The 27261-nt window shown below is 38.3% G+C and overlaps 3 protein-coding genes across 4 annotated transcripts; 1 reads left to right on the top strand and 2 right to left on the bottom strand.

The window, feature by feature from the left end:
- Positions 1–983: 983 nt before the first annotated feature.
- LOC145491729 (uncharacterized) lies at positions 984–15278 on the top strand. Its single transcript, XM_081470978.1, has 8 exons — positions 984–1005; positions 5594–5668; positions 7612–7686; positions 9943–10017; positions 10123–10334; positions 10768–10893; positions 11012–12607; positions 13836–15278. Exons 2-8 carry the CDS (start codon positions 5595–5597, stop codon positions 14216–14218), a joined length of 2541 nt encoding a protein of 846 aa, XP_081327104.1. The 5' UTR covers positions 984–1005; position 5594; the 3' UTR covers positions 14219–15278.
- A 3676-nt stretch (positions 15279–18954) lies between these two features.
- Positions 18955–24516, bottom strand: LOC145491736 (insulin-like growth factor 1 receptor). Of its 2 annotated transcripts, XM_081470986.1 has the most exons (5): positions 24453–24516; positions 23878–23999; positions 21988–22141; positions 20614–20759; positions 18955–20089 (listed from the first exon to the last, which is right to left on the bottom strand). In XM_081470986.1, exons 2-5 carry the CDS (start codon positions 23946–23948, stop codon positions 19666–19668), a joined length of 795 nt encoding a protein of 264 aa, XP_081327112.1. In that variant the 5' UTR covers positions 23949–23999; positions 24453–24516; the 3' UTR covers positions 18955–19665. The 2 variants fall into 2 exon arrangements, with proteins under 2 accessions (XP_081327112.1, XP_081327111.1); XM_081470985.1 differs by lacking the exon at positions 24453–24516 and having other exon boundaries at positions 23878–24082.
- LOC145492730 (uncharacterized) lies at positions 24473–26936 on the bottom strand. The gene is made up of 4 exons (XM_081472125.1): positions 26749–26936; positions 25972–26015; positions 25243–25371; positions 24473–24634 (listed from the first exon to the last, which is right to left on the bottom strand). Exons 1-4 carry the CDS (start codon positions 26765–26767, stop codon positions 24473–24475), a joined length of 354 nt encoding a protein of 117 aa, XP_081328251.1. The 5' UTR covers positions 26768–26936.
- Between the last annotated feature and the right edge of the window lie 325 nt (positions 26937–27261).

The following is a 27261-nucleotide window of genomic DNA, read 5'->3' as shown; positions in this document are numbered from 1 at the left end:
CACAAGAAATAAGCAGTGAAAGAGTTATACAAAAAACAAATACTTCAGTAAACTTTTAATCCTGGGTCATTGTTAACCGGCTTTCGAACAACTCGGCCCTGGCTTACCTCGTCTTAAAAAGTCCAACCGTTTGCCCTTTGTACGTTCTTTTTCCTTGAATTTTCCCAGTCCAGTCCTCATACGCTGACCTCAAATTGTTAAATTACTTTACAAACGATAAATGCTTTAAGAAAACAAATTCTCGACTTTTTTATTATGAAAAGTATTTCAATTTTATTTTAAGGTGCAAACATCTTGAATGATAATAGTGGTGATATTAAGCTTCTGCCACTCAAACATTTTAAGAAAAAGATCAAATCAAACATTATTGCAAGCTATTATTAGCCCATTAAGGTTATTTCGGGCAGCCATGTACTCTTTTTATTTTAACTTATTTTTGTTCATCTAATTTCTAATTTCTAGCTGAGTGCAAATAAAGTTGTCGTTGTTGTTGTTGTTGTTGTTGTTGTTGTTGTTGTTGTTGTATGGTTGTTATTTTGGCGTAGTCGAGCCAAAATACCCCTGGCGACACCAAACGTGCCTGATATGCCGCCTAAGCGTACCAAAAAGGTACGATTAAGTAATTACAGTAACCAAATTCGGCCAAGTCAAAATGATATCGTAACCATATCAGGTCAGTGAGTTGATATCGCAGGATATCAGTAGACACGGCTTCTGATTGACTAATTGCAAATTTGACTACGATAAGTTATCAAATTTCGGTGATGTGGACCCTCAAAAATATTTCAGGTTCATTTGCCAACTGGGTGGCTTCCTGTTCATAGCGTAATTGATCAAATGTTATTTGATTTGGTTTTACGATCATCAACAGTATACTTAGTTAGCGCTTTTGATAAGCTTTGGATAATTCAAACATGTTTTGTTTTATTGCAGGTTTCTCGGCTCAAATAAAATTCAACATCTACCTGCAGGAATATTTTTCAACCAACAACGTTTGAAATATTTGTAAGTCTGTTTAGCAAGGGGTTTAATAGAAGGGAGGATCACTTTGGTGGCCGACGGTCCAAACCGTGAAAGTCTTATAGTCCACGCATCAATTTCGCGCTCTTTGACAGTTGACGGATATTCTGTTATGAAATTACCCTGATAAAATATCTTTCTACCTGATCTTTCCAGTCAAGATTAAGAGTTTAACCTCATGCAAGTGAATATATGAAAGATCATACATTTGAACTACGGAAAAAGATATGAAGATTAAACCTAAAAAAATTCAGCCTGAACGGGATTCGAACCCATGACCTCCAGCTGAGCTATCAAGCCACTGGGAGCTGGCCACGTTGTGATTTCATAATATACCCGTTTAGCATAATTTCCAGAGGTGAATATAAGAATTGGACATTCTGATTGGTCGAAAAGCTCGACATATGACTTTATATTCACCCCACTAGAGCTTGGTTACTAAGCTCGTAACCTTTGCCCATCTCGGCAAGTAAACAAGGCGGACAGTTGCTAAATGAAATTTTTATTTATTCGAAAGACATCACTCCAACTCTAGGATATTTGAAAGGATGGAGAATTTTCAAATTTAACGCTGTCGCCCTTAGAACCACAATTAAAAAAGCAAAAACAAAAACAACAAAAAAAAACCGTATTCAAGGCATTTAAAAATCGTAAACGCAGTGGTTACGTTGATCGCTAGCAGGTCAGATCGATTGACCGAATTTTTCTTCAAACTAAAGCTACTCATTTTTAGACGATGATGACGACTGTGTATGAAGTGAACAACGATAAAACAAAGGTACTGGATGAATTTATTTTTCGTAGTATTTCGCTCGTTCGTTTTACTGCCGCACTCGATGAGTAAATGAATTGACAATCGATGTACATGTACGCTTATTATTAAAACTACGGCTGCATACGTGTATGCACACGAATAATCCGCCGTAGGAAGAAAGATGGCGGCTGTACATTTTACCACAATACCATGCAAACCTCACACAGCCCATAAAAAACCAGGAAAGCCATATTTTTGCTATATTTGTCTCTGTGCTAACGACATTGTGTATGCTAGGTTTGAAGATTTTAGAACTTTTCTGTACGTTTTTATGAGCGTTGTTAAAGTTTTCGTAGGCTAAGAATTATGGGTAAATGTACCAGTCGCTATCCTTTTTCTTACGGAGGATTGCGTCTGTGTTTTTATGTTTTAGTCCGTTATTTTGTAGTCCTTGATATTCACCTCTGAATATTATACTAAAACAATTATTCGCCTCAAGCTCAGTGAACATTGGTAAATATTAACCTCGACTTCGTCTCGGTGAATATTCACCGATGTTCACTTCGCCTCCGGCGAATAATTGTTAAATAGGCTTTAATTTCACACCCGCTAAGTTGTGTATATAACTGCGATGTTCATTAAAGTCTTAATATCTTTCTCCGCAGCTCAAATATATGATCTTTCATATATTCACTTGTATTCTTCACCATCTACAGGTATATTACGAACTCACAACGTGATCAGCTCCCAGCTGGCTTGATAGCTCAGCTGGTAGAGCACTCAGTACCAGTGTCGCAAAGGTCATGGGTTCGAATCCCGTTTAAGCCTGAATTTTTTTCCAGGCTTTAATTACAAAATTGCTTAAGTTGGGTGTGTAACTGGTTTAGCCTTAATCAGCATTCCGGAGGGATCGGTTGGAGTCTGGGGGCAGGGAGTGCTTGCGTTGATTTCAAAGTTACATGTAGCTTCCTATGTATCAAGGCAGAATGGTCAAAGTGCTGTAACAGACGTTTATCTAGTGTTATGTGTCTATTGACTAATCTCAAACTGCACAAGAAATAAGCAGTGAAAGAGTTATACAAAAAACAAATACTTCAGTAAACTTTTAATCCTGGGTCATTGTTAACCGGCTTTCGAACAACTCGGCCCTGGCTTACCTCGTCTTAAAAAGTCCAACCGTTTGCCCTTTGTACGTTCTTTTTCCTTGAATTTTCCCAGTCCAGTCCTCATACGCTGACCTCAAATTGTTAAATTACTTTACAAACGATAAATGCTTTAAGAAAACAAATTCTCGACTTTTTTATTATGAAAAGTATTTCAATTTTATTTTAATTTCCTTTTTTGCGGAGACTTTTCGCCAAATCAGATACAATATCTACCCAGAGGAGTATTTTCCAAGACATTGGGCCAGGTTATTCTGTAGGTTTTGAAACTTAAAAAAAAAACTATTCCACTCTCCATTGTAAGACTTATATTCCCTCAGCTGTCGCAATATTTCACTTTTTATTCACTGTCATTTGCAATCTTCCCTTTTTTGCTATTATGAATATTGCTCTTTCAGTACAGTGCTCTTATGTTTCCTTCAATAAGAAGAAATATTTTTTGTTAACACATTGCGACCATCGGTATCGTCACTGTGAAACAAGTAAAAGTTACACTCTCGAAACATCAACATCCAGTACTGATCCAGATTAATTCCTTGTTAAAAAACGCGTGTTTGTGGCGATAGAGTAGAGCTAGGGAGTATCCAAGATTGGATATTTTTTCAGTTTTCTTAAGCAGTATTCCAGAAGAATCACCTTTTGGCATGCCAAAATCACTGAATTATTTTCTCATCGATTTAAGTGATTTTCTAACTTTCTGAGAAAACGGTGAAATCCAAGGTGGCCGATCCAAGATGGCAGATACAATACGGCGGACTTAAAGACATCTTGTTACATTCCATGACGTCATAACTGATCAAAATTGATATGTGCAGCGAAAACTTTATCCACTTCACTTCCGTTTTCCTTTAGCAGTGAGGGTATGCGTTTCGCGAGACATGCGCGAGAACAATTCAATAACTAAATTCACCTTTCTTTTATTTCAACTAATGTTCTTAAACTCATTAATAATTCATCAAGTTAGAACAAAGAAAGTCACGACCATGAAGGAGGTTTGGATACCCGGTCTTAATTAGCACAGATTTTGACGATTTTACTTCTCCGTTTACTCCTTAGTTTTTGTTTAGATTGAGAAGATATATCAAACACTCGAGACGATAAAACACTGTCTCTTGTGTTTGATACATTACTTCGCGGCCTAGCCTGTCAAAAAACTTTCAAATTATTACACCATTCTGTGCTGTCACAATCCTTTTAATTTCAGTTAGACCTTTACGCTTCTTTAAGGGCTAACTTTTCTACCATACCATATCATACCCCCTGATATTATAATATTCTTTCTGTGTAATAGTGATTGCTTCCTTAGTATCGCAGGTAGATGTTAATCCTACGTGCTAGATGTTGCAATATAGTTGAAGGATCGATGTGAGTTTTACAATGAAATATTTCGACTTTGATTTTATTAGATTGCTCGATAAGAATCGTCTCCAAGACATCCCTGATCAGGTGTTCAAGAACTTACAAAAACTGGAAATAATGTAAGTGAAGCTAGAATCATGCTCATAATCATAAACTGCAGTGACTTATAGTTTCCATGTTCTAAGTAATCACTTTATTTTCACTGTCTACTGGAATAAAAAAGAAAATAAGCGTTATGGGATCATCTTCTGAAATGTCTAGAGAGAAAGAAATCTTTGGAAGCTAGTATTCCACTATCTTGAGATGACTATCAAAATTCTTCAGCGGTTGTTTTCGAGTGACTCTCGATGATCTTTGAAAATTCTTGTTAGACTTTCAGGGATAGAACATAAGCACGCAAGGCGTGCAAGAATTTTTGGTGAATTAAAAGTCTTCGGAGGTAGTAGCATTCAGGGAACTCTTAACAATCATGATTAGGTTAATCCAAAAAGTTTGATAGGTTACAATGAAAATTTAGAGTTTTATCAAGGTTTGATTGTACCAATTCGATTCATAGCTTTTTTAATTAGAACTTAAATGTAACTGTTCCCAGGAAGACGTCATGAAGTTTGTAATGGTAGCCAGCGACAAACGGCATATTGGTGTTGATTGTGGGTAATTTTTCTAAACGCATTTTATAACAGCGAATTTAATTATAACGCGGTCAGATGATCTTATTCCATTGCCGGCATTGATCGAAGTTTCCTTGGCTTTGACATTCCACGAAACTACCTTAAATAATATCGATTTTGAAAGTCATTTAAACGAGAACACAACGTGACTTGACATGATACTTGAAGTAACCAGACACCTCAAAGACTATATAGCTGTTTTAAAAAGCCATGAAATCTGTAGAGTTTGGAAAGTTTCCTGGTCACATAACCCTCCCAACGCCTGAGCCGATCTTTCAGGTGGACAAAACTTCAGTTAAAGAAAAAGTTTTGTCACTTTGTCATCAACAATTTTTACTTTTTGTATGGACTCGTGCAATTTTTTTAGCCCGTTTGAAAAATTTATTCTGGCTTATTTATTCCCAGTTGCGAACGAAATCATGTGATTACCTATATATAACTTTTTTTTGCTGTCAGCTCCATAAGTGTCTTTTTTTGAGCCTAAAAATATGTTACTTTACATCTTTTATTAAATTTATCAACACTTCATATAACTGAGGCCTGTCTTTAGTTCGCTTGAAAGCAAAGCTGCTAAATAAATTTAATTCCATAATGCCAAAAAATGCTTCTTGTTATGTATTCTGCAGAATGCTTTCGGATAACCCTATCAAGACTATTGGATCACAGGCTTTCACCATCACTTCATCTGGAGAGCTGCTTATGTAAGAAAGCTTATTTTTGTGATTATAGTTCAACGCTAAACTTTCCTTTGTCGTCAATGGCAAAATTGATCAAGTGGTACGATCTTGCGCAGACACTTTCAGGCGATAGAATGCGCATAGACGTACTATCAAACGATTGTGCTCGCTCAGGGAAGTGGCTCGTGAAACGCTGCTTTGCCCTACAGCTTCTAAGATAAAGATAAAGAAACTTACCCTTTATCAGGAATGGGAAAAGGAGAGCGGGGAATGAGGGACTGGGTATGAGGAATGAGAAATGGCGAATGGCGAACGGAGAATGGAGAGTGGAGAATAAGCAATGGAGAATGATGAATGGGGAAGGGAAAAGGAAATTAGGAATGAGTAATTGGAAAAAGAAAAATGTAAAATGGGGAATAGGGAATGGAGAATGAGGAATGGAAAATGGAGAACCGGGAATAGAGATAGGAAAATTGATTGTTATTGCTTAAGTATAGAAAACAGAATGAGAATAGAAGGAGCTGCAAAGAATATAAAAGCAAAGACCGACACAGCTTATATTAATTATAATCTTTTTAAGATGGTAGAGATGTTTATTTAATAATCAAGGTATTTCCGTAACACTTGAAATACGTCCACTAAACTGATTGGCAGCGTACATTAAAGATGAGGTTAAATAAAATAATGATACATGGAGTGGTGAGGTTTATTTTTTGTTTGAACGAAAAAGGCAGAAGAGCGTGACATCGGTAGAAAGGTCCATTGTTCTCCCTTAACTTTTAAAATTTAAAAAAAAAAACCTTTGCTAACCTAACCGATTGAGTGTCTTTTGGAAAATAATTTTTCGATTGGGATTAATTGCGTGTTGTTAGCAGTGTAGTTAGGAGAGGAAAGGGAATGTGCGGTGGCTGCGATACGTTTAGATTTGGTGTTAGGGTTATCTATAGTGCGGCGGTGTTTATTACTAACCCAAACCCTACTCTAACCTCTTTTCAACGTCGTCTAGTGTCTCCTATGTATCATAAGGATGATTATTTAAGTGCCACATATCACTGGTCAAGTTAGATTTAATGGGGAGCGTCTCCCCGTTAGAAAAGCATAAAGTAAATGCCATATCATATTTTGTTTTATGGCTTTTGTTTGTAGCCGATATAACGCGCGCTATGATTAGCTAATTCTAGGGCATTTATCTATGGTAATGCCCACGGACCGATTATGAGCCTGCAAAAACAAAGCGAAAGGATATTTTAAAAAAATATATTTCTTTTCTTTCTGAAAATTGAGCGGCTGAAAACGATGATCGAACACTGAGAGTGAATTCTATTACAAGTATGAACTTACAATTTTAAGAGAACAGCGAATTCACGGCGTTAAATTATGAACGAGTTTGTCCCGGACAGGACGAAGGAAACAGTCAAAAGGAAAGAGAAACTTTCGTCTAAGAGCAACAATATAAAAAAACGACAAGAAAGCAGTTGGTGACAAAAACACATCCCAACGTTATTTGCCGTCGATAAACAAAGAAAATGTATAAATTTTTGACTTACGCGTTAGTTCACCTGATTTGAGCGGCTGGAGACGACGAAAGCATACACTGTAAGTGCACGTATTACTGGGTGACTTTTCTTGGATTGTTTTTTGTTTTGTTGTTTGATAGGTCATATAATAAACTGCTTATTAACCGAGAGTGAGGTCTTTATGGGAAAATCTCAAACCGAGACCTTGCCGTATTGACCGAGCGATAGCGAGGTCAATACGGCAAGGCCGAGGTTGCGATTTTCTGGGTAAGACCTCACTCTCGGTTGACTGCTGGTTGGGAAATTAATATAATTTCGTATTGGGTAGAGTCGCGTAGCGATAAGGCGCGATGCAAATTTTACCTCCTATATATTTTGTTTGTGTGATAATTTACACTTTTGTTTTATATTTACTAGCTTTTTGTTTTCTTTCTTTCTTTTTATCCATAGATATATGATACGAACAGATCTAAAGGATGTTAGTCTTCAATCTTTTAACCCTACTATTGTTCTAACTCCAGTCATGTAAGTATTCAACAAAGCTTTCCTAAACACAATCATTGTTAATATAGTTATACAAGCTGTAGATAAATAGACCGAGTTCTCGACTCCTGAAAAGTTAAAAATTACGCGAGGTCATCACGATGCCGTTAGCTTCAAAATAGGCAGAACAACACAAAATACAGTTGTAAGCATAAAGACAGTTTTGAGAATTCCTAGTGAAGCTTCTTGCAGCTCTCGTGGACTATTTTATCAATGTGCATTTTACAGGATGTACCTTTTGAGTTGCAGCGGTTTTTAGTCAAGAGTCGCCAAGCCAAAACCAAGCTTTCTACAGTTGGACATCGCTAATTCGAACTTGCAAATTTCGAATTCCTCGTTATTTCGAACTGAAACCCATTTACCTTCGATTTACCCTTGTTTTTTTTTTTGTTGTTGTTGTTGTTTTTTCAGTCATATACTGTCGTCTATTTCGAACTTGGTTCTTTTGAACTCTCGCTATTTCGAGCCGATTTCTGTTTCCCTTGGCCTAACATCATCCCGTATTTTTCGAACTCCATTGTTAGAGTCGATAAATAATATTGCCAAATTTTCGTAGCAGTAAGATTGGAATCAAACATTTAAAGAAGACGACACACCGTTTAAATTTGCAAGGCATGTTTCGGATACTCAGTCTTCATCTTCAGTTAAAGGATGTTTACAAGTGAGCGACTATATATAAAGTAGATAACAAGTAGGTGTTAATTACAAATTGTAGAATAATAGTTACGAGTAAGTGAAAAAGTTACATAATACTTAAGGGATACAACGGAGTGGGAGAATGAAAAGGTGCGAGTACAAATCCGTGAAAAAAGCTGAATACAAATAGTAATTGAAGTAAGAGTGTTAAATTAACATGTTTGAGTTGTTTATTCAATGCGGGTCGTTCCCATTCAATATGAAGGGCTTCTTTGATCTTAAGTTGGAAATTGGTAAGAGCTGAAAAAAGTAAATTGGTAAAGTTAAAGAGTTGGAAATTGGTAAAGGTAAAAAGGACAAGCAAACTTTGCCAGAATAAAGCTCAGCTCATCGCCGTTCGTAAACTAAAATGCCAGCCAATACAAACCAGTTTCATTAAACGAATTAAATTGTTCTTGTTTGCCATATAATAAACATCTTATTAACCGAGCTTAGTCGGTCTGATCGGGCTTAGTCGGTCTGTATGGAAGAATCTTGACCTCGGTCGTTTGTACAGACCTCACTGCGTTCGGTCTGTACTCACGACCTCCGTCAATATTCTCCCATACAGACCTCCTGCTCGGTTAATAAGAGCTAAAAATTAATGCGACCAAAATCGAACGCACCAGCCAAAAGAGATGGTAAAAAGATCTTAACCTGGAAAATTTTAACTTGAGTCTGGCCTTCACTAAGATAAGGAAAACATGCAAAGAAAACAAACTTAGAGAATTCAACTACAAACTACTTCATAATCATCACGAAAGAGTTATATACTTACACAAAAGACCAATTTCGATATATTAAAATTCAGCCTAAAACAATAGACCTCAGCACGAGGTTCTGGGAAGTAAACCCCACAAACTTTGTAATTATTCCTCGGAGCCCTATTGTTTGAGGCTGAATTTTAATCTATCGAAATTGGTCTATCGAAACAAGTAGTAACTGTCTTTATTGTAATTAATCCGACTCCATTCTGTATCCTGTGGTCAGTGTGAAGCGTCCACGTCATTCTTTGGTAAAGTAATTTCCTGGTTTAATAAAACAAACAATTCAAAATCCTAACCAACAGTGGTAGAGAAACTTTTTGGAGTGGTGCATAATGGAAATGACAAAAAACTATCCAAATTCAATTACTGTCTACTATTTGGCATATTGTTAAAAACTCAGTACCAAAAAGTGTAACTTAAACGAATTTCTCAGGAAATTTCAAATCAAACGTCGCTGTGAAACTTTCCCTTAATCTATATTGTAATAGGGGGTCATGCTTCTCGAATAAGAAAAAGTCTATCCTATTAAAGACTGAAAAAGATTCCTAAATTGTGTAAACAGTTTAAAAAAAATATTCTATACCTAAAACCGTATACTGTAAACATTGTATATAATATTCTATATTTCATATTAATTAAATTGTAAATAATTTTAATTTTATGTAGCTAGGATAAAATGTGTAAATAGTGTCCCCAATTAGTCTTTTTAAAGCTAAATACTCTGTAGTGTCAATGTTAATAACGAATTTAATGTTCATTTATTATTATAAAAAACAGTGGTCTTTGTATTTCGCAGAAGCATGGACGAAGGGAAAATTGGCACCCTGAAATTAATGGGGGCAGATCATACCGAACGTTGCATAATTCACCTGTATGTAAATTTCGTTTAGATCTTTGAGTTGGCTGCATTTACTGGTACATTTTCAAGAGGACTTCTCGCGCACTTATATTAATGTGTTTCTGTGTTCGAGTTTAGTGGACTAGGGCAAGGTGACACAGACTACATCCAGATCCCAGGAAGCGGTTCACGGCTGAGTGATACATTAGTCAAGGCTTTTGCTCAAGCTGGATTTGCCAGAAAAGTCAAAGGTGAAAACAAGCGACTTGTATATCCATGTCCACTGGGGACGTTTGTCGATTCATCTGTCAGCGACCTTGAGAAACTTGAGTGCTTGAACTGTTCTGCAGGTAGCAATATTTTAACCCATCAGCGCTACTTAAATACCAAAATGAAAAACCGTCTGTACAGGCATATATTACATTTTTTACCTTGTTGTTGTTGTTTTCGTTGTTGTTCAGATTTTGTTTTAGTTCTTTAGTGCTTGTTTGTTTCTTTGTTTGCTTTTTCTTTTGATTGTAAAACCAAAGCAATTTCGTATGCACATGCTAGGTGATGATGTCATTTGTTTTCGCGCCCTACTGCAAGGAGGCCAATTGGGCGTCCCATATCCGCTAGTAAGCCGATTGTCCCAAAAAATGTCACTCCAGTCTGCATTAAGGCTGCGTTTATCTTTTTGTCTTTTTGTCGGCTGCGTTTATCTTTTTGTCACAGGTGGCTTTTATAAATAAAAAAATCGCACATTATTTACAATACTAATTTGCAATACTGCATTACTTATAGGTGGCTTTTACTCTGACACTAAAGCTTTTGTTAACGACAGTTGCCTGAAGTGTCCCAATGGCACTTTCGTCCCCTATGATAAAACACCGGGAGTGAGGGCACGAGACTGCATTGCTTGTCCACAAGGTAATGAATGAATAGAGAACTGATATCTGCAAACGTGCCTCTTGACCAACTAAACTAAGCGGCCAGGATATGTAGTATTTTATCTCACGATATTTTGGTTCGTCTTTTCTTTTAACAGGAACCGATACCAACACATTTGCTGGGTATCGCGCTTGTAAATGTTTAGATGGATTTCACCGTACTCATCGGTTTGAAGGTTGCGAACCTTGTCATCAAGCTGGATTAAACTGTGAAAACGACTATGTATCTCTAAAGACTGGTTATTGGTGGAAATGGAAAAATGAAACATACAAACACCTTTATGAAGATTTTACGGAGAGTCTCGATAGTATCACCTATAGTCCTGGTAAAAGCATCAACTTCTCGATAACTTATCATTCAATCAATGAGTTCCCACACACCTTGCCTACGCCACACAAATGCCCAAGGGAGGAGTCGTGTATGGGAGGTCTAGATTCCATCTGTGCCACAGGCTACCAAGGTCCATTATGTGAGGTATGCAGTGCTGGTTACTACAAACAACTGCAAACATGCCAACGGTGTCCAACCAAGAAGTGGATGATTGTCCAGCTGTCAGTCATAGCGACAGTACTTGTAATAGTCATTGCAGTTTTAGTTTGGACAGGCAAAAAGAAAAGCAAGAAAAGAGAAGGACGTTCCTCAGTGGATATCATTCTAGGCAGGTTAAAAATTGTCATTGGCTTCTACCAAGTCACAAATGGAGTTCTGGAAGCATTCTCTTACATTAAATGGCCAGACTCTCTTGCGCTTATTGGAAAATATTCCGAGACTTTGCAACTGAGTGTTTTCCAGATAGCACCAATCCACTGTCTCTTGCCCAATGTGAAAATGAATGCTTTTGGAAGCTTGTTTGCCATACTCGCAATGAATGCTGCTGCCATCTTTCTGTCTGTCCTTGCTTATCTACTCAGAAAATTATTTTTGCTGCGAAGCACTTTAAATAAAGAACAGAAAGAGAAAAAAGCTGCCCAAACCAAAGAACTGATTTATCGGAGCTTGTTTTTCTTCCTCTACGTGACATACCTCAGTACGTGCTTAAAGACAGCACAAGTGCTTCCACTTGCTTGTCGCACACTTTGCCTCGACGAAGAAAAGGAAACATGCGACGTTTACCTAAAAGCGGACTACAACGTAAAATGTGAAGGTCAAGAGTACAACCGTTTGGTCATCGTTGCATTCTGCGCTGTGTTTTACATCATTATCCTGCCAACTGCATCACTGATAACTCTTTGGAAACAACGTAAGGTGTCTCACGGAAATGTAAACCAAACCGAGAATGAAGCTTTGGAGCCTCAAGACCAAGCCACGGGAATTATTAAAGGATTGCGATTCCTCTTTGAAAACTATAATTCCCGCTCATGGTATTGGGAATTAATTGAGACGATTCGCAAGGTTGTTTTGACATCTGGTTTGATCCTTGTAGGCGGAGAGAGCAGGGCCTATGTTGGATTAGCTTGTGTCCTCTCAGGACTTTATGGAATGTTGTTCGCCTACATCAGCCCTATGGTGGATCCATTCGAGAACAAGTTAATGTTGACATCTCTGGCTGTCACGTTCGTTAATTTAGGCATTGGAGCTGTCAGTAAAATTCCGAAGGAGAGAATACCAGCCTCCATTGACCCATACGTGGACAGCATCATGTTCAACGTACTTGTGATTGGAGCTAATTCTTTAGTAATCGGCCTTCTCGTGGGTAATATATTGCTGATTCATATATTATCTAGTGACTAAATGACCTATTTATTTACAATAGATATTTCAGCTTGCCCTTTGACTGACGTTTTTTTTAACCCGCGAAACAATCCCTTCAATTACGGCTGAATAGTCGGCAAAAGTGAACAAACGTAAACCATGGACCAATTGTCTGAACGTGTCTAATTGTATAGTAGCTATTTCCTCTTTTCAGGTCAAACATTAAACTAGAAACTGACAAAAAAAAAAAAAAGATTCACAAAATGCTAGAGAATCGAAAAAAGAATGAATGGTCTGGACTGATCAAGAATTAAAAAGGTCAGACGATAACATTCAGCCATACTAAATTTCCGTCGACGTGAATGAAGCATATCTGAAAACAAAACCAGTGAAACATTTCGAGCTCCTTTTACAGTTCAGAGGAATAGAAGTTATAGTTTAGGAATACTAAGAGGAAATAGTCTGCAATACTCCTTACTCCTATTTTACCCTACTCATTCGCAGCTTTATGTCCAAACATGTTTCCTCTGATGTCAAGAAGATGGTATGACGATATCATGATTTTTAAGAAGCCGCTATTTTGTTTCAACCGATTTCTTAATTTTTTTTTTTCTAAAACGTCAGTTTTCAATTTCAGTGAAATTTAAAAAAATCAAGAAAAGCTCTTTTTTAACAATGCCAAGAATAATCCTTAAAGCATGCCTGTAAAATGAAGTTCTATGGAATCATCACGTTCCGAGAACGGAAAATATCAAATAATTTGTTCTCAGATAAATTTCATCCAAAGTTGCAAAGTTTGGCAGCTGTCACTAAATATTGAAAAAGTTGTGAGCGATTGTTTTATCCCAGGCCCTTTCTGCCCACCCCACACCTCATCTTTCTGAATGGGGATAATTAGTGGCTACCACTCATCTCCTCTAGAAGCCCACAGGCGTTTTAGTATGAGTGAAATAACCTTAGTCGAAATAGCCTTGGTGGTTTGCTATTGTTTCCATTTTTCTTGTTGGCCTTCTATCTTTGCATCAGTAACAGCTATGAAAACCTCCCGACTGACAGCCTTGTCAGCACTAGGCTGGTATCAGCTGGGGCCCTGACGATTTGCTTAATTAATGTCTACTCCCGCAAAGGATTCTTCGAAAAGACTACTTGTGGTCTATTTCCGAGGAAACAGATTGAATGATTGTGACATTTTGACATGAAACTGATTCTTTTTTTATCTTTTTTCGCAGTTCAGTACGTTGTATACATTTACTGCTACATAAAAGAATGGCGGAAAAATCCACGATGGTCTTTTTCTTGTTGCCTTGCTATGGTCCTTCCTCTTACTGAATTGCAGAGCGAAATACGCGGATTAACTGGGAGAAACATTCTGAAGCAACAACTGTCAACTGGTAAAATCAACACGCCGTCGGTGTCCAGCACTTTAAAGGACAGCGGACTGGTTACCTTTGACATTACAGAAGACGAAACCAATCTAACGCCAAAAGCCAGGAAGAGTGGTAAAATGGCTGATTCTCACAATGAGGAAAATGAGGAAAGCGCAAATTGCAGGGAGGGTTTGGCTGGCAATGATCATGAGTTGCCAAGAGATATAGAGGACACTTGGTTCTAACCGGAAGAATGTTCAATGAGAAAAATCCTGTTAATTTTAAATTGTTGAAATAGAGGCGTGGTCACAACTAGGGAAGTTTGGAGAGCACTCAAGGAGCTAGAGTTGCTCTGGGCTATCGCCTCAAGCAACTCTTACGCTTCTTTCGTGCTCTCCAAACTTCCTGCGTGCATCCATGACTAGATATACACACGCTAAACCAATCAGACGGCTGGAAACGCTTTGTTCAGCTCTAAAATGATACTAAAATCACATATAACCAGTGCGTGTAAACCTTAGAGGATAGTAACACTGAAAGTGATTGTAGTTGAAAAAGCGTCTTAAAGAAGACAGGAACAGTGATTTTTAAAATAGACGGACAAAGGAAAAGAAAGAGGTTGTGAATGGAGCATGCTAAACGTCATTTTAATGTGTGTTAGTGCATTTTGATGTTGACACGGAGTACCTGCGCTCGTTGGCTAATCCCCCAACAATAGCCTTTAATGTGGAGGTTTAATGTGGAGACCCATGTAACGGCCAGTTTGCATTATGCTCTTTGCTTTTGAAATATTGGTGCTGCTCCAAATTGCAGGGGGTTGAGTTCGAATAGATATCATTATTGTTGAGAACTTGTGTGATAAACAAAACCTAAATTACTCATGGGGATTGTAAATTCCAGAGGGTGGGCAGGCAGGTGGCGGGAGGGGCAGGGGGGAATGGGCATCATCTGGGATCACACATTGTTGTTCCATTTTCATGAACTTGTAAACCTTCCTAATTGCAGTTGACAGAAACGTTAGGAAAATTAAAGGTCAGCTTTTGACACTAGGATCTTCGTGATGGTAAGGGTAACCAATGTGAGCTAAGATTGGTCGATGGGTGAATTTGGAAACCATTGATCAATTATAGCTCACGTTTGGTAACCAAGCCATCTCACAAATGCAAGTGCTATACTGCTATAGACCCTATTCCTAAATGGCCCCCAATTTAAAATTCTTGTGTATGCATTTAAATTAGCCCAATCAACCTCATTTGAGAGCAAAAATTATTTTGAATTATTTTTATACATACAAAAGAATTTTTAATTACCGTGCCGTGCCCTGCCGTGCACTGCTGTGCCATGCCCTGCCGTGCCGTACCGTACCGTGCCGTGCCGAGGTGTTGTTATGCTAAGCCATAAGCTAGCACTCAACTCACCAAAGGAAAGTGTCCAAGGAATTAAGGTGTAGAGAAAGCTGTGTAGCACTTTTTGTTAAAGTAGAAAAATGAAATTGTGTTTAAAACATTCTAAAAGTGTTGGCCGTCATTACATTATTTCAACACTTTTTAGAAGCAATTTTCAATTTCCTATGATTTCTAGTTGGACTGGTAATATTCTTGTTTCGGGGTAGCCATGAGGCTTGAGTTTTAATTAATGGAGTGTTTACCTTAGCATAGTAATTTGTTAAAGAAACAAAAGTTGGTTTTTGTAAACAAGGCATCTTTAATAAATGCAACATTACACTTTAATCTCCAGATCACAAAAAACGAGGTACATTTTGTCCTTTTTACAAAATTATTGAACTTGCCAAGGCTAATGAAGTCACAATGTGTATTTCCAATTAATGTTGTTTGTTTACCAGCATGGCATTCTGCAAACTGACAGCGATTATTACAATCGTTCTTAACAGTTACAGCTGTATCTTCAACTGAGGGATTGCACAGATTCCTTCTTGGAACGTTATTCAACTTTGCGAGGATGAAAAAATGATGATAAAGTGATATTTTCCCTTAACATTGTTCGTTTACATCCATTTCATCCCGGAAAGTGCTCTTTAAAGTCTTCCCTGACAGTTATCTTAAGCTAACGGTTTATACAGATTGCAATTTAAACATTATAATTTAAACCTCCAAGCCAGCTCCGTGTTTATAACCTTCTTAACATTATCAATGACTGATCCAATGTGACTGTTAACTATGTCAAGCAACTTTGGATAACATATTGTTTCGTGGTTTTTATGGCAGATTTTTAGCAGGACTCAAATTTCAAATTTCAAATTTTCACCTGATTAGATTCATCTGGAGATAGAGTGGAGAGGTTCTTTTCTGCTTTCAAGTCTCACGTAGTGATTGAAACCCTAAACCAGAATTGGAGATTGATTTTACGTCTGCTTCGAGGAGGCGCGGTAGCCTCATGGTTAGTGCGCTCGTCTCCGGATCGAGCGGTCCGGGTTCGAGCCCTGGTCGGGGACATTGTGTTGTGTTCTTGGGCAAGACACTTTACTCTCACAGCGCCTCTCTCCACCTAGGTGTATAAATGGGTACCGGCGAACTTAATGCTGGGGGTAACCCTGCGATGGGCTAGCATCCCATCCAGGGGGGAGTAGAAATACTCCCAGTCGCTTCATGCTACAGAAACCGGGATAAGCTCCGGCCTGATGGGCCACTTGGCTCCTATGCAGATTTTACCTTTTACCTTTTAGCAGGACTATGGCAGTTTTGTTCCAGCGAGCCTCGAAATTGGAGCGCGAAAATATGTTTTAGTGAGACTACAGTATCTTAGTTGCTATGATTGATGAGTGCGCTGTATGTTGAAAAGCTCAATACAACATGGCTGCCTTAACTGCCTCATGGACGTGATAGCGTGTGTTAAAACAACCCATTTAGAGTCCTCGAATGTAAACATTTTGGCTTCTCGTTCCATCTTACAAATTTTAGAAGGTCGTAAATTGTGATTTGATAAAATTCCTTTTAACTTTTATTTATACACGAGTAAAAACATCAGGACTTAAAGTAAATACTAAAATTGGATTAATTATATTGTTAAGATACTAATCTACTACTAATTAAATCTAATAACAACAAAAATAAAATCAATAACAAAATGCCTGCTCTCCATGAATGCCGTGGGATTAATTAACTTATTCATTATCAAAAAGGAAACCCCTGCAGCCGGATTTAAAACGAGCAAGAGTTTGTGCTTGCCGCAGATTGGTAGGTAAGGTGTTCCACAGCACTGCACCACTATAGCTGAAACCGTTTTTTTTTTTTTTTAGAAATTTGGTTCGGGGTAGTGGAAGAACTAGTTTGCCCTCACAATCCCTCAAGAGAATAGGTAGATATTGCACTCCGATCAGTAAACATTGATTTCAGATAATAAGGGCGAGACCATTAAGTGATTTATAGACCATAGTGGCTGCTTTTAATTCCCGTTGAAGATTAAATTTTTGCCAGCGAAGTCTAGCAAAGAGATCATCCGCATTGGCATCATATGAAGAAGAGGTCAAAGTTCGCGCAGCGCGATTCTGTAGTTTTTGTAGTTTAATGGAAAGAGATTTATTGCAATTTTCCCATACGACACCACAGTAATCGAAATGAGGCTGAACTAAAGCATTATAGATGTATAGGAGCGTTTCAAAAGAAACAAAAGACCTGCTTCTCTTCAAGATGCCAATGCAGGAGGCAGTTTTTTTGAAAATATGTTCGATATGTACATTCCAAGTTAAGTTTTAATATAATTTATTTATTAGACAATCCAAACATTTCCTTCCTTTGCAAATCTGTATCTGAGCTTCCTAAGAAGTTAACTTTTACTTTTTGTTGACTTTTACTGAGGGTGGAGGGGTAGCATGTGAAATCACTTCCGTCCACGGTATACAATTCTCGTCCACATCTGCTCTCTCACAATACCTCATTCACTGGGCTTCGCGCATTTTTTTTTCCTAACATTTTATTATTATCACAACATGACTTACATCACTTTCACTACAAAACGTAAAGTTAAAAAAATTACATTACAAGAAGTAAGATTACAACTAACAGTTAATACATAATATATCCAGTCTTGCTTTGAGGCTTACCGTATATTAAATTATCACCATTTACAGTAAGGAGAGGAGAGGCTTCCATAGCGAAAGAAATTTTGCCTTTTGGCGTTTAGAATATAAAATCGATCTTTGCACAATTACTTTGTCTTTAACAAATTCAAGAAAGTGAAAAAAGCTTGGGGATTTAAATTCGATCCGTTGTAGGAAGATGTGTCTCTTGCCAAGAAGGACGTACGTAATAATTAAAGATATGCAATTTAGGATCTTCGGGATTATAGCCATACATTATACTCAAGTCATCTATTAGCAAACATTCACCACTGTGATTTTTCCACCAGCTTATGACTTCAAATCAAAACTTTTGAATTACAATACAGTTAACTAGCACATGGGATAGCGTTTCTAACGAATCACAATGTATGCAGAGAGGAGAGTTTATGATCTTCATTTTGTGCAACAACACACCATGTGGAAGGATATTATGAATAATCTTATATTAAAATATGCTTAATTTTGTTTCTTTAGTTATTTTAAATGGAAGCATATAAATTGCACTAAGCTTGGAATTCTCTACTCCTTGTCTACAAAGTCTAAGGCTAGCTAACGGTTTTATAAATTTCCTTTGGATAAGTATATTGCGAGCTTTTTTACTAGTAGTTGTGCTAATTTCTATAGTTGCATTTTTTTCCATATCTTGATTGTCCATGATAAATCCCGGTCTCAAAGCACACTTCCATCTATAAGGTATAGCTGATATTAAACCATATAACTCAGTAAAAGGAGCCTTGAGACCAGTTTTTAAAAGAAACTTATCAAATGTAAGAAATTTGTTGTTTTGATCGAGTAGGTCTTTGATTCTTAGTATACCAGCTTCATGCCATTCTTTCCAATATACTGATTTACCGTCTATTAAAATATGCTTGTTATTCCATAGAATTACCTTTCTAATGCGGATTTCATTGTCTGAAATTTGCTCTCGGACTTCTGCCCAAGCGTTAAGAACATCAGTGTAAAATGATGGTATGCTGTTTAGACTTAGCAATTTTACATCATAATCACAATCAAAAATTAATGACCCTCCAACATTTTCCAAATAAAATAAAGGGATTGTCATCCACCGATCTTCTACACCTTTCTTCATTCTTTGAACCCAAGCAGTTTGTAGTGACTTAGATATAGTCTCAAATTCTGGTAAATCCAACCCCCCTCTTTCTTTTGGACCAATAAGCGTATCCCTTTTTATCTTTGGTTTCTTACCATTCCAGACAAAATCGGTGATTAATTTATTAGTTATATCTATATAATGAGGCGGTGTATTTATACACGCGCTTCGCGCATGAATGAGCTAAATATGGGGGAAGGGGGGGGGGGGGGCTCAACGTGTTCTGCTCTGCTCGTTTTATATAACAGGTTGTCATTGCAACAAGATGAAATGCTAGGAACAAACTTAATTTTAGTTTAAAGTGCTTAAGAAACAAGCTCGGTAACCCCAAATTTTTTTGATCGAATTGTGTTAAGTATGATAAGATGCAACTTTTTGCAAAATTAAAGAAATATTCTGTGGAGAGGGTTCAGAGGCAACTTAAATTTTCGAACAGATTAGGGTGCCTCTGAACCCTCTCCACGGATTTGCAAAAACTAGTGTAATTCCCTTCGTCGTCAATCTCAAATAGTAGTTATTCTTAGTCGTGCATGCCCCTTGGCTTGTATGTCGCTGGTGGCAAGGCCTGTGCTCTTTGGTATTGGCAATGTGGGTTGTTTTATCCCGTAATTAGAGAGACATTCATAATCGTGTGTTGTCGCTAATGTTGACAATTGACACTGGTTACCACTCCCATTGCAAGCAACTTTTTCAAAGGCCCCCGTTGTCTCTGAAGTTGGCAGTGGGAGTTTCTCACTTGCCTTGGTGACAGGAAATGTTTTACAGTGATCTGCCTCAAGCGAGCGCATTTCACATGAACGAGGGTTTGAGACTTGTTGGTATTCGTGCTCTATTAGGAAGTCATAAGAGCACATCTCTTCGTTATCCCCTCTGCATTGGTAAGGTTCTTCCTCAGTCTCATTCATCAACAAGGACTGCGTTGGTTTTCTGCAATTGGAAATTGTTCTGAATAAGCGTGTGATGCATCTTGATAGGCGAGTTACTTGCGTAGGTTCATAAGTTCTGTTTGTGGTTAAATAAGAGGCTCCATAAGTATGTTTTATCATTCATGTTAGGAAACTATATATTGAACCGCAGACAAAAGCCATCACTAAATTTTCTTTATCTAAGATCTCAGTCAGCAGTTAAAATACGTGTCGTTTCTCAGCTCCCAATTAAGATATTGACCAATTCTCAGCTATCAGTAAAACACCATAACCATAGCAAGCCAAACGAATGCGTAAAAATTATCATGCTCGCCATTTGTTTAACACATCATTTTGATTGACATTTTTTTCTGAGCTTCTACTTTCAATTTGTAAATTGTCAATTTGTAAACTCATAACCTGGCAGTTTTAATCTAATAGTTATTTCGGGTTGCCAGCGCCCTTGCTTTTCAAAACTTTACCTATATGAAATCTAGTAAGTAATTTAAAGTGTAATAACGAGGACGTTGTTGTCCAGTAACGAACCTGCGTGTGAGGTCTTCAAACAAAGCAATACACGGTGGTCTGTGTTTGGGATTGTATCGCCAACACCGCTGCATCATGTTGTACACCCAATCTGGACAGGAATTTGGTTTGTGTAACAACTTGTTGTTTTGAATATTGGGCAAAATCTGGGGGAAAAATGCCCACAATAATGACGTAAAATGAGCACAAAGGAGTCAACACTCCAACGAGGTCTTAGCTGATTTAGGCTCGTAAATGGATTGGTCGAAGATTTAAGAGTCATCGTTATGTTTGTCTGAACTGAAGGGATATTTTTCGTGGCAACAATGTTTTGATAAGCGTGGTCTACGAAAATTGACGTTTCTTTATTTCGTCCATTTTAACATCCCTTCTGTTATAGAAAATTTAAGCTAAATTTGTTGAGTACCTGAATTCAAATGAAAAGTATGAGTTAAAGACAGCGGATCCAAGATGATGGGCTGGTGACATGCCATTGACGTGTTTTTAACGATAGTAGATACCATTTTGTGCACACATATACATCAAAACGTTTCATTACCATATTAAGTAAAATTTGCGTTCAAACCCGGTGGCCCATCAGGCCGAGAAGGATCTCTGGTTTCCCTCTGGAATGCTAATCCATCGCAGGGTCACCCCAGTACTTCTGAAATTCCCCGAGACCCATTTATACACTGGGTGGAGTGCCCCTTGCCCCATGACCTAACTGTTGCAACGAAACGTCATGACGTACCAATCATGTGTCGAATGTAATAGAGACGCACAGTTTGAGACAGATTTCAATTAGTTTTCATGGGAAGAGGCCAGCGCATAGTGGATCCCTTATCTTTCAAATTTTCACCTGATTAGATTCATCTGGAGATAGAGTGGAGAGGTTCTTTTCTGCTTTCAAGTCTCACGTAGTGACTGAAACCCTAAACCAAAATTGAAAATTGATTTTACGTCTGCTTCGAGGAGGTGCGGTGGCCTCGTGGTTAGTGCACTCGACTCCGGATCGAACGGTCCGGGTTAGAGCCATTGTGTTGTGTTCTCGGGCAAGACACTTTACCCTCACCGTGCGTCTGTCCAGCCAGGTGTATAAATAGGTACTGCCAAATGATTTTGCTGGAGCTAACATTTCGGACTAGCATCCCGGGGGTCCCAAATAGGGGGGAGCAGAAATACCCCTAGTCGCTTCATGCTACAGAAACTGGGAAAAGCTCCGGCCTGATGGGCCACCTGGGTCGTGTGCAGATTTTCATTCCTGCAGCTGAGATAAAAGCCTCGAGCCTTTAACAAAAGTGTTTATTTTTCTGTGAACTTGCTTGTCTATTAATGTTTAGAGAAGGAAATTTAAACCCTAACTTGTTGAAATCTTCTATACAAATATGGAATTACCTCATCGTTGGAAATGTGGAAGTAAGGCAGCGTTCGTTCTCGAAAACGTGCACCATTGGTGAACGCCGCGTAAAGTTCCCATTCTACCACACCAAATGACCATACGTCACTGGCGTGACTGTAACGTCCCTGTGAAATCACTTCCGGTGCACTCCTATAAAAAGCAAGTTACTTTTCCTTCAATTTGACATCTTGAAACACGATAAGTCATGATACTATCTCCAGTAAGCGACGAATAGCTTAGCTGATCTACTCGAATCGCGGTTTAAACAGGGTACAATAGTCTGACTTACAAAAGTCTCACTTACGGTATGGGAACCGACTTTAACAACCCAGCAGAAACTAAAAATAGGTTAATGGGGCACCATTTAATCTGTTTTTTTTTTTCGTTTTTCCTGTTGTCACTGAACCTAACAAAAAACATTTTTGAGCTGTGGAGATATTTTGAATGAAAAACAAAACAGGACAGATCAATTTTACTGACTCGTTTGTCTCACGATGGAATCACTTTGAGAGGTCGATCGCTACGTTTGTACAGAAGCTCACGAAAACAACAAGAGCTAACCAAGGACCCATGCAGGAATTTAAATCAACTGCGATTTTACCCTATATCAAAGGTGTATCAGAGGTTCTTCGCCGCTGCCTACAATAACAAGGTGTACGCACTCTCTTTAAATCTGACACAACTCTTAGGTCCTACTTAGTGTTCCTACTTAAGACACCCTTGAACCAACAAAACAAGACGGTTTTTTTTTATAAGAATCCCTACGAATGCGGCAAAGTGTATATCGAAGAAACAGGGAGAGCTACGCAAGAGAGGATAAAAGAACATGACAGTGACATACGACTTGCTCGTACGCAAACCTCTGCAGTTTCAGAGAACGCCAGCGAGACTGGGCATTTACCCATTTAAGACAAAGTCAAGTTCATTGAACGTGACCCTCACTGGGACACACGCAGGGTCAAGGAAGCTACCCATATAATACTTCATGCAAATAACATAAATAGCGATAGTGGAATCGAAATTCCTGAAGCATGGATACCTAAAATCAAAAAGTACAACAGCCGGTCAGTTACAATGCAGACCTATGCTTGAGGGAACAGCGTCACAAAGTCGGAGTAATAATGAGGATCGAAATGCACCAATAGCAGCGAACCAAGGTGCTGCAAATAGCGACACGCAAACAATGGAACTCATCGCCTGATGAAGACTAGCAGTATAGCAATCGAAACGTCGCGATCAACATCTCAAAGTGACTCCATCGTGAGACAAACGAGTAAAATTCATCTGTCCTCTCATTTATCTGTCATTATTCACCACGACGAATAATAGACACATCTTTAATCACAATAATAACACAATTATTATTGAATTCGACCACCTCTGACTTCAGCGGATCGGAAACTTTGCTCGGTCCGCATATTTTTTCAAATGATACTATATACCCAGCCTCAACCAATAAACAGTTAGTATTACATACAAAGTAAGTTTGAGACAAGGTGGCGGAAAGCAGTTTCCAGCACTTTCCAAAAATTTACGCTGGCGCTGAACCCCATGTAAAGAACTTTGCCAAAAGATGCGTCTTATCCTGCTTATCAAAATTCGATAACACAAAATAGTGTTCACCGTGCTTGGTTTTGAGTTATTAGCAGTTAACAGTAAAATTAAAGGTGTTTTTAGCAGTTCATAATGTTGCCATGGCAGCATATTATGTCACGAAAATTATAAGAACGTGTTCACTAATGATTGAGCATTTTTATGCTACATGATTGTACTTTCCAGTGATAAAAAGTGGATATAATGATGACACATAAAAATCTAAGTCTTGGAAAGTGCTGGAAACTGTTGCCAACCACCTAAAAGAAAGTAACCATCAAGGTTCCACTAACCAGCGAGTAGAGTCAGGAGAGATGTCTGTACTAACCACCACTGACTTACTGGTGTCTTTACCGCGTCTCATTTCAAGAGACTTGGAGCGACCAAAACGGATTATCTGCACCTGTAAAACTCCCTGTTCAAAAAAAAAATTGTTGTTCATAAAAAGTGAATAGCTGAGGATGGTCACCGAAATATTACTAGTTCTTAGGCTAATTTCTTCCGGTCGAAGCGTAAATAATTTTTCATAACCAGTCGGCACGAAGTAGTCGATATTGCGATGGTGCAGTGTTTGCAAATCTTATATAAATATAAGCTACTAAACTTCTCAGCTTTAACATTTACGTACCTTAGAGCAATTTGGTATGACCTATCATTGTACTCAGAACTTGATGCTTCCATGGCAATTGTGTTTCGAGAAACATTTTTTTGAAACATTACGCGGGGTATTTATCGTCAATTATAACAAAGCCAGATGATAACTTGTATAAATCTCTTTATGGAAGTACATCTGCAATGTTTTTTTTTTTGTTTTTTTTTGGAAAAAATTGTCTGTTGAGACAGTCATTTGAACAGGACATGACATTACCTCCTCAAGCTCCACAACATTCACATTCTCGGCTCGAAGTGCTGCATGTACAATGTGGTTTTCGTGAAGGTACTGAAGAGCGCAGAAGTTACTTGAGACAAGAAAGTGACTATGAAGGTCTCCTCGCAACGTCCATTGAGAACATACTCCTTCAGGTTTCCCAGAGGACTTGCCACTGAAATCTGAGAACCAGAGAAGATTTTGACTGAACAGAAAAGTACCATACAACACATACATTTATTAAAGTTAATGGGATAACTGAGGTACTACGCGCGCTCTGATTGGTCAATAGTTGCCAAACCTGTGGTCTATTGTACCGGCAAGCATATGATTCCCGATATGGTAGAAGTACGTGATAACTAGAGTACTCAGAACACTAGCGACAACAAAATTAACAGTTTCCGCCTTCACCATTAATAAAGTTATTGATTGATTAATTGATTTACCGGCTGAGTTATCAATAACACGAATATCTTTTCATTCAACATGTACATGGAAATTTGAAAGGAAAAACAGGACCAGAAGTTTGTTGCGATGCTATCTCTCTTCAGTGGCAAAAGTAGCTAAACGTTTTGCGCCGATTTCGATTACACTTGTGTTAAGAAAGACATTTTAAGCGCTTCCAGCGCGATCCACGGTCTGCGGAGGACGCATTTCGGACTAAAGCTGGGCTAGACTGATCAATTTAGGTTATTAAAAAAGCAGGGAATATATTTCTTTCCAGTTAAAATGAAGCTTATCAGCAGTTTTAAATTAATCAAGCTCAATGCATACTCAATATATTGCTTACTATTTCCATGACTCGAACAGGTGACTTTGTCATGCATAAGTTAATGCAAAGGTTGGGATGGTGAAGGTTAAGAAGCCTTTTGTGATGCAGTTCATCTCCAGAAATGATCCTTTCCGTTACTGAGCCACTCTTGAACAACGGAGACAACGTGTTACGTCTATAACTATAAGTATATATCTCAAAACTAATGAAAATGATTTAAGACCATGCTAAAATTTCCTAAAAATGTAAAAATAACTACATACAAGTTACAGTGAAACCAGGTGCTCTGTTGATGGCAAACGTCCACCACAACAATAATTTGAATGACAGTTTGAGTGGTGCAGGTTGTATCCTGCGCTAGCAACTTGCTCAGCTCAGTTCGTACCTCCGCGTGGTAATGACAAGTGATTTCCAAAATGTTTCAAGAGTGCTGCAGTATTTTGAGGATAGATTTGCGTGTCTCTATGTTGAGGAGCCACTCAGCAACTACAACGAGCTTTTCGATCGTTTGAAAAAAGCTAAATCAGTTCTTCAAGGCGTTAACGTCAGCAAAGAACGTCTATTTGTTTTAGCGTGGAAGTGATTTTGACAAAATGTATGGAATGGGATTTTTAAGTAAAGTGCTTGTACTAACGCGCAACTTTCTGTGCGCCGGCACCTGAGCCTTGAAATTTTATAGATAACTTGGCTTCGGTAGCGACTTTAGTTGGGAATGTAACCAAATACCTTAGCTTTCTAAAGACTTACCTCTGCCTCTGTGATCGAATACGGACTACCTTCGCTAGACGAGTCTGAAATCAAATTTTTATCAAACTGTCAATTTAAAAACAGTAATAAATAAATAATTGTTACACAAACAAGATGTAAAGTAGCTTAAATCAATCAGCTTGAATATTGTAGGAGTCGCGGTGGCCTCATGGTTAGCGCGCTCGACCCCGGGGCAAGCGGTCCAGGTTCGAGCCCTGGCCGGGGACATTTTGTTGTGTTCTTGGGCAAGACACTTAACTCTCTTTCCACCCAGGTGTCTAATAAGTACCGGCGAATTTAATGCTGGGGGAAACCTTGCGATGGACTAGCATCCCATTCAGGGGAAGTAGAAATACTCCTAGTTGCTTCATGTTACTGAAACTGGGATAGGCTCCGGTCTGACTGACTACCCGGCGAGTAATTTGCATAGTCCAAAACAGCGACCGCTAAGAAAACTCAGCTCAATTTAACATCGAATCTTGGCACAATTTTTCTTTCTTTATCTCGCTTTAACTTCGCTATAGAACTCGTTGCGCAAGCAACCGCGAGAGCTTTATGCACTAGTCAGCAGGTTCACTAAAAAGTCAACAGGAACCAAAGGAAGGAGTGAAAGAGTGAAATTCAAAGTCATACCTGTAACTCGAAAATGACTACCTCATTTTCCGAATTATAATGAATGTCTTATGAGCAGTTATGGATCTAGCCTAAATTGCCTTATAGACTGCTGATTACTAATACCCCTGTGGGTATAAACGCATCGTCTATATACGGTCTTACCTCTAATGGTTTCTTTCATCACAAGTTCTGATACAACCGTCGCGGGTATTAAACAAAACTTTCAGTCATTCCCACCACCTCCTCCAATGTAAGCCTTTATTACGCACTGTAAAAGATCCACTGCTCGTCTGTCAATCTGCAACTGCGACTCACGTAACTCACTGGAGTGGGCCTATAAGTTGAAGGAACAAAACCTTGCTGGCTATTAATTTCTTTTGGAATCGAAATGACGTTTTTCGTTAGTATTAGTTGCTAAGCAACACGAGGTAGCCTTGTAATGTCATGACGACGTGACGTCACAAGGACTGATGAAGGTGAGAACTTGTAACCATCAATTTAATTGAACAGTAAGAGTTGCGACGAAGATTCGCCAAGATTCGTCTTAATGCAAAAATTAGGTGTTAATTTTATATTTAGTGTGGTTGAGCAAGGAAGAAGATCTATGTAACATACATCTGACTGAAATAACAGCAACGTTACGAAACAAACGATTCGACTTTGGCTGAGTTAACG

Source organism: Orbicella franksi, chromosome 7 (genome assembly GCF_964199315.1).
Source record: "Orbicella franksi chromosome 7, jaOrbFran1.1, whole genome shotgun sequence".
Lineage (NCBI taxonomy): Eukaryota > Metazoa > Cnidaria > Anthozoa > Scleractinia > Merulinidae > Orbicella > Orbicella franksi.
This window is presented reverse-complemented; position numbering and strand designations above follow the sequence as displayed.

What these genes read in the sequence shown, in the direction of transcription:
- LOC145491729 (XM_081470978.1), top strand. Translation starts at nt 5,595, where the DNA reads ATGCTTTCGGATAACCCTATCAAGACTATTGGATCACAGGCTTTCACC. An exon ending in GTGCTTGAACTGTTCTGCAG is followed by an intron (nt 10,335 to 10,767) that starts GTAGCAATATTT and finishes CATTACTTATAG; the next exon opens with GTGGCTTTTACTCTGACACT. An exon ending in AGTAATCGGCCTTCTCGTGG is followed by an intron (nt 12,608 to 13,835) that starts GTAATATATTGC and finishes CTTTTTTCGCAG; the next exon opens with TTCAGTACGTTGTATACATT.
- LOC145492730 (XM_081472125.1), bottom strand. An exon ending in ATTCGATCACAGAGGCAGAG is followed by an intron (nt 25,372 to 25,971) that starts GTAAGTCTTTAG and finishes CCGTTGTTCAAG; the next exon opens with AGTGGCTCAGTAACGGAAAG. An exon ending in CTGTTCGAGTCATGGAAATA is followed by an intron (nt 24,635 to 25,242) that starts GTAAGCAATATA and finishes TCTGGTTCTCAG; the next exon opens with ATTTCAGTGGCAAGTCCTCT.
- LOC145491736 (XM_081470985.1), bottom strand. Translation starts at nt 24,026, where the DNA reads ATGAACAACAATTTTTTTTTTGAACAGGGAGTTTTACAGGTGCAGATA. An exon ending in TCTCCTGACTCTACTCGCTG is followed by an intron (nt 22,142 to 23,877) that starts GTTAGTGGAACC and finishes TGCTTTTTATAG; the next exon opens with GAGTGCACCGGAAGTGATTT. An exon ending in TTTGAAGACCTCACACGCAG is followed by an intron (nt 20,090 to 20,613) that starts GTTCGTTACTGG and finishes TTCCAATTGCAG; the next exon opens with AAAACCAACGCAGTCCTTGT.